The following is a 6898-nucleotide window of genomic DNA, read 5'->3' as shown; positions in this document are numbered from 1 at the left end:
GCGCACATTGCAGTCAATTGTTCCTTATCCCAATGCAGGCATTATCATTAAATAAACTTGTCAAACATGTGTAGACCATACCTTCAAACATGAACGAGATAGCATGACAAAAACATTAGTGCTCTGCAGGATACCATTTGATGCAAATTTAACCCGATACTTATGATGTGTTTAGGTTGCTACTACCTAGCGTGCCAAAGGCTAAGATAATTGCTCTACGTTTACTTGTCCCAGCATCCCCTCTTTGCTCATATGCATTGAGGGGTTCAGAGAAGCGCTGGGGGCTCAAGTCAGATGCCCCCGCCCTCAGGCACACCAATGTCCAAATACACCATTTTGCTGAACTGACGGTTTCCAATGTGACCCCTAATCATGATGGGCACATTCCACCCTGGCAGCGCAGCAGCAGGTCTAAACCTTGCGTCACTGTATGATGAGCTTTGGTCAACATTGCTTTGTCCCTTAAATTGGACTTCGTCCCTTAAATTGATTCCTGAGCAGGGGCACAGCCAGGGGTGGGGTTTGGGGGGCCTGGGCAAATCAACATTGTATGCCCTTGGGCTAAATGTATACATCCTTAGGCCCAGATCATGCATATATATATATATATATATATATATATATATATATATATATATATCCTACGCTTTCTTGAGCCCGGATTTTACGTTTATCACATATTAATGGCTCCCCGACAGCGACAGTCCCGTTTTTTTTTTAATCAAGTCCATTGTAGAGGCGAACAACTACCTAGAATGCAAACTGATCTCATCTATGATTCCAGGTTTCGCCCTTGCGTGCGAGCTGAAAGTTACAATTTGCCGTGCTATCAAGCAGGATTAGCATATACAATGCAGCATCCAACGTAATTATTTCAGGACCCCGCCAAGACCAATGGAAACCATTGCGCTAGATACCTTGTCCGCGATATAAACGCGCGACCCGCTAGGAGTCGCGTCGATATCTTCTTAGTGGCCGAGTGAACGGCGATGAATTTCGAAAACCAGGCTTGCCGATCCGAGGCACAGCGCGTACTTCGGCCAATTTCGTGGGACAAGTCCAGAAGCGGAAACGTTCATGCCTGGGGCCATGATCCACTCACAAAACATAGTCCCATTATTCCCACCTTCCCTGGGAGTTTTGTTACTTGGCCTGCGGTTCTAGAGATGTAAGGAAGGAAAGAGTGAGAGGGGGAGGGGGGGGGGGGGATGTTCGCCGCACCTCTCGGATCGCGTTTGTTAATATAGTCTGAGGCCAAGTTGCCTCGAGCCGGTACAATGTAGCCGCATCCACCTCACGTCCGTCGGGCAGTCCGTGTCGGTCTAACCCGCGATGTAGCGCACGGATCACCTCAGCGGATGATACTCTCAGCAAGCTGCCAGAACTGTAGCACGCCCAACAGACATGTCCCACCGCAAGTATATTTGTAACAAAACCACACACTTCTACCACCCCCACGCTGGAGATGGACTTCATCAGCTACTTGAGGGGCTTGAGGATGTTGTCACCCTCCAACTGCAGCCGGATGAAGTACGGCAGCCTCTTGCCGTGGCGCACAGTCGCCATGGGCAGCGTAGAACTCTTCTCGATGACTTCGTCAACATACTGACGCGCGTCGAACTGTTTCGCCACCGCAATCATGCCCATCTGTTCTGACTGAAAAGCCTTCTCCCGCCGGATCGATCTGGTGACAGAGGCGGATAAGATGACGTCAAGAGTAAGAGACGGGTCTGTCGGCATGACGCGTGGGAGGCAGCCATCGTCGGCTTCGCGCGTTGGAGACAGATGTGATCCGCGAGGCTGGTGGACAGAAGACACATCTGGAGCTACACGAGTGGGACGTAAGTGGGACGGGTGGGACGAGTGGGGTAGGATGGGTTACGCTGTTAGGGTAGAAGCAGGCCCGAGTTCCTGTGCCGTTTAGCACCAGGTTCGCCTAAGTGCACGATACTACGAGCAGCTGGCACCTAGAAAACCGAAAATACAGGATAGTGCACTTTGACCCATATTTCAAACAGCTGTCAGAGAAAGATTGATTGCGCACGATATTCTGTTTTCCGTAAAGGGGAATGTTTCAAAGGAATATGGAACAGTTCCACCTAAGGCACGATTCCAATCAAAAGACCACTTCTGCAAATCGTTTACTCTCCCCGCTCAATGTTGAGATATTAGATACGAAAAACGAACCACTTTGGCCATTTTCACACGTGCATCTAGCGGTCAATAGCTACGTCGATAATGTAAAGCCCTGGACGTCAAATGACCACAGGAGTCGACGCGCCAACAAACCCCTATACACAAGATAAGCTGAAGTCCCAGCCAGCTTGTTTTGGCGGTAGGAGAGGTGTTTGTCGGAACCGGTGAGCAAGCAGTTCGTGAACGCAAATGCCAAGACTTGCACTACTTCTTTCCAAAGCACAAATGTAATCTACGAAAAAAGCAGCAACTTACAGCATCGCATATGATTCGTATACACCCACGAAGCCCAATTCATCACAGCCCAAAACTGCATTTGCAAGCGGTTCCCCTCAACGACAGCACCTGCGTAGCTTCACTTTGGCCCAGACAAAGCGCATGCGCTTCCGCAGCTTCTTCAGCTTGTGCTTCCGCATCTTGCGGCGCCGGATCACGATGAGGCGCGCCGCCTCTCGCCGCGTAACGTCACCACTGGTCGGGGGTGGCGCCAGAGGCAGCGACGGCGACGGAAACGGTAGAGGCAGGATGGCCGGCGCCAGCGAAGGCAGACGCAGCGCAGGTGACGGCGGCGAGGGCCAGGTCAGCGTCGGCAGCGGCCAGGACGGCAGCCGTGGCGGCATCGATACGTCCGGCCGCGGATTTGACGAACAACCGACGCTCGCCAGACACCGTGCCCAGGACACTGCGGACAGACCGAGAGAACAGACAGTGCTGTGGGCCTCCATGCCAGAACCTTTGTGACAAAATTCTCAAGCCGATTTCTTTGCAGCTTGGCGATATTTTTCGTCCGATCTTCGCGGATAAGTTGGGCCCACCCGGATCGCGAACCTTCAGAATGCCGGCCTAGTATGCTATCCTCAGGGTTCTCTGCACATCTGGCGAAGAATATCGCCAAGCGGCAAAGCGGCCAGAGAATCCTGATCCACCAAAGCTCCAGTAGCTAAAAAACATCCTCACACGAACATAAATATGTCCAGCAAAAAACAAAACAAAAACAACAAAGAACAAAAAAAAAAACGAAAGCAACGAAAAAAACAATCACTCTTAGGAACCAATAACAATTCAACATCAAATGCAGTTCAAAAAGTGTGATCGATTCATTGGTTCCCAGTGGCATAATGGTAAGCATACCAGACCGGCACTGTAGTGGTTCCACATTTCAAAAGTTCGAAATCCAGGTGGATCCAAATTGTCTATACCATCTGCCAAAGAATGTTGCAAAGCTGAAAGCAGCCAGAGAATTCTGGCCTACCCAGGATGAAGAGCATTCTTACACAAACGTCAATATGCCCACCTAAAGAAACTCGACGAAAATGTTCCACATGGTGCTACTATCCTGAGCTAAGTATTTCGGAGAAGATATGTGAAAATTTATGTTTTAGCAATGTAATTAAACAATGCTATGTAACTGAACAATTCTAAGTTTAACAACGAGTTTTAAACAATGTAGTCCTTTAATACCCCCGACGTCAGACTCGATAACACACTCGAATGAGTAGCCATCGTTAACTTACGTTCAACGAAATAAGCAGAAAGTTGCATATTGTAGGTAGCTGATCATAGAGTGAATAGTTTACAGCGGGCAGCTTGTACAACAATTCTGAATCGTCATGACTAAAATGATGTCGGATGAGTGAATGTTGCAGTGCTAGTAGGTGGTAGCAGAAAATGGCAAGGCTAGTGAAATCTGAAGACTTTTGATGCGATATACTTTCTGGTAGTAAGACACACGGCCAGCTCCATGTAATACATAGAAAGTGCTGCCATTGCAGGAAATGTTCCCCATTTGTATGACATTTTGAACTGATATAGTCATTTTGAAGATCATTTCATGATATTGGCAACTCTGCCCTTTCTAAGACCTCAAACTATCTAGTTACTGGACTTGACGCTTGCGAACTTGTGAGCAGACTATTTCGCGCAAACTATTTCAAGGTCACCCAGCCATGCATGACGCCATGAAAACTTCACGTGAATACCGCCACCCCATTGGACATGCATGCCTATGACCAAGACCAATATGATCACCAAGCTATTCGTGTCTGGCGTATGCGAGCATGATTTCTGACAGACAACTTCAGTCTGACTTCAACCAACGCAATGCGTTGAGTATAACTTTCGAACCAGAATCACGTTTGTGCCGCATAATATATGTTAATGGCAGTGGTACTAGTTATGACAGAAATAAAACTGGGAATCAAATAACTTAAAGCACCCGTGGCCGCGCATGACAATGCTAGTAAACAATTCCAAATCACGGACAAGTATGCAAAAACACCAAGCAAAGGACCGAAACATGAGGACATGACGATATTTGATTCTGCAGACATGCCCCAGGAATAAATAGCCACCCATCAGTAAGTCAAAGTGCTACAACTGTGTCAGTTCGTCCTCTTCAGTAGCAATTCTGGCGCAGCCGGTCTGGCAGCAACTGACATCAAAAAGACGTTCCATGATGTACTGTGTAAATACCATGTAATGCACATACCATGATGCACCATGTAAAAGATGTTCATGAGCAAAACATTCACTGAACAGTGACATTGTGATGCCTTGAATGTTCTTTAACAATTAAAAAGCAGCCCAATACTTAACAGTGAGCTAATTTCATCACATCTGATGCTTGCCTCACTATCTTCAAATCTCATTTCCTCTCATTTCCGAACATTTCCTTTGAAGGGGGTGTTCCTCATGATAGTTCATAATAGAAACATTCCCTTCAAATGGAAGGTTCCTTACTTCAAGATACTGGGGCAAGCATCAGATGTGATGAAATAAGCTCACTTTTAAAGCTATGGGAATGGGGGTCAAAACTAACAAAATGGGGCAGAATTGTACAATCTGGACATATGTATGAGGTGCACTTCACCAACAAGCATTCCTATATAGTTTTACTAAATTGGGCTTTAAATCTGTCTTCAGTTTTCCATGCTTGAGTCCTTTCCTTAGATCAGCTGTTTGCTCATTATGTCAGTCATGTATCTATTTGGATGCCAGAGCAGTATTCAGGTCTTACAAATCCCAATTATACTTGAAGTGCACTTCCTGAAGAGAGTATTTCTACCTGATTATCATTGCAGTAGTTAGACATGTGATATATGCATTGTTACACAGATGATATTTATATTACCATCCACTGCCTGGTGCAGTACCTGCCTTCTTACAGTTTAACTTGCATTTATGATATTACATGATATGATACTGGTACAAAAATGACATAGTTATCAGGCAGGCAGCAAGTGATCATGTTCTCTGCATCACACATCCTGTAACATCTAGCAATGGTTTATAAAGTAAAGTTATAGTGAATAACAGCATTTTGAAATCAACACATGTTTTATAATAATGGTATGCCATGATGTTACAAAATATCATTATAATAGGCAAGGTTATGGTTATTATTATACCATTATAATAGGTTATGCTAATTTTTTAACTGTGTACTATAGCCTATAACATAATATTCATAACTAACATAATATTCACAACAAAAATACATTTTATGACATGGCAAGAATAAGGAAAGTACTGGAACCAAATTAGTAGGACAAATATCCAAATCTGCAGCCTTTCTATTACTGTTCCAGAAACTATGGATTGGACAATCGATCAGCTTACTGGGGAGGTCTAAAATCCGCAAATCAGCAAGAACTCATTCAACAAATCAGCATGCCAAGCAAAACCAAAGCAGGCTGGCACCATCAAATTTGGAAACAGGTGTCCAAAAAGCATGGGAATATGACACAAAATGAAGATACTGTTTAGAAAAAAGCGCACCCTGATGGAACATTGAGCCTTAGTTAAAGGAGATTTCATTGAGCTTGGGCGATGCCTTGCTTTGACACAATGAAGCTTCATAAGTGATGCCTTCTTAACAGCTGAATACAATTGTGTAGGAAAATACACGCCATAGTCATACATTTGGTTTCCATTAAGTGCAAATTCCCCACATGCATGTCACTCGGCGCCCTGACCTTCCACACAAACATCCCGGTATCTTACCTTGTGGTAAAGAGACATTTTTCACGCAAACATGGGCAACTCTCTGGAGTGCCGAAATCATGTCGTCTACAAGAGGGCTTATGTGAAGTAAACTGTGAGAAATGTTAACGTCGTGTCTCCAAATTCACTCATCTGTACCCCTTTATACGGCTTTGCCCTGTATGAAGGCAGTCATCAGCTACACGTTTCAGAGAGACCCAAGGCCATGTATAACAGGTAGCGCCGTCTGGGCTATTGAAATATCTGCGAAGATCGATATATGACGTCATAGAGATGCACATTTGTAAGTTCTGCTATTCCGGTATCTCGCCTTTGGCTCACTGGTGCACGCGGTACGTTCAGTCATTTTTTTGTACTTGACACTTGTCACAGGCACTCCACACAATCCTTCCCACCGGCGCGTCCGTCCTCGCGCCGGCTACTCTCCGAGTCTTCTCTGCTACTCTGTCCTGGCCCCCGCAGCCGCGTCCCTCGCACGGGGCTCCTGGTTTGAGGAACGCGAGGAACGAGGAACGCAAACGTCTCTAAGCGGCGCTCGGCAAACTACGCAAACATTAATCGACTGGCACATATTTGTCCTCTGACACCTTACACATTTAACCGGTTAGTTCAGTTCACTTCAGTTCACTGCATTCACGGATCATTCGAACAATTGGATTATTATTTGATTCGGTAAAATTACAACAGCATTATGAGTTTA

The 6898-nt window shown here is 45.6% G+C and overlaps 1 protein-coding gene across 1 annotated transcript; it reads right to left on the bottom strand.

Annotated features, from left to right (window-relative positions):
* Positions 1-1401: 1401 nt before the first annotated feature.
* LOC119096893 (coiled-coil domain-containing protein 102A) lies at positions 1402-6394 on the bottom strand. Its single transcript, XM_037219885.1, has 3 exons — positions 6199-6394; positions 2542-2878; positions 1402-1684 (listed from the first exon to the last, which is right to left on the bottom strand). The coding sequence occupies exons 1-3, from the start codon at positions 6257-6259 to the stop codon at positions 1480-1482; spliced, it is 603 nt and encodes a 200-aa protein (XP_037075780.1). The 5' UTR covers positions 6260-6394; the 3' UTR covers positions 1402-1479.
* Between the last annotated feature and the right edge of the window lie 504 nt (positions 6395-6898).

The sequence above is a fragment of the Pollicipes pollicipes genome, unplaced genomic scaffold (assembly GCF_011947565.3).
Source record: "Pollicipes pollicipes isolate AB1234 unplaced genomic scaffold, Ppol_2.1 Scaffold_4295;HRSCAF=5057_pilon_pilon_pilon, whole genome shotgun sequence".
Lineage (NCBI taxonomy): Eukaryota > Metazoa > Arthropoda > Thecostraca > Pollicipedomorpha > Pollicipedidae > Pollicipes > Pollicipes pollicipes.
The sequence above is the reverse complement of the archived record's forward strand: the minus strand, read 5'-3'. Positions and strand labels throughout refer to the sequence as shown.

What these genes read in the sequence shown, in the direction of transcription:
- LOC119096893 (XM_037219885.1), bottom strand. Translation starts at nt 6,259, where the DNA reads ATGATTTCGGCACTCCAGAGAGTTGCCCATGTTTGCGTGAAAAATGTC. An exon ending in AAATGTCTCTTTACCACAAG is followed by an intron (nt 2,879 to 6,198) that starts GTAAGATACCGG and finishes GTCTGTCCGCAG; the next exon opens with TGTCCTGGGCACGGTGTCTG. An exon ending in GCCAAAGTGAAGCTACGCAG is followed by an intron (nt 1,685 to 2,541) that starts GTGCTGTCGTTG and finishes CTCTGTCACCAG; the next exon opens with ATCGATCCGGCGGGAGAAGG.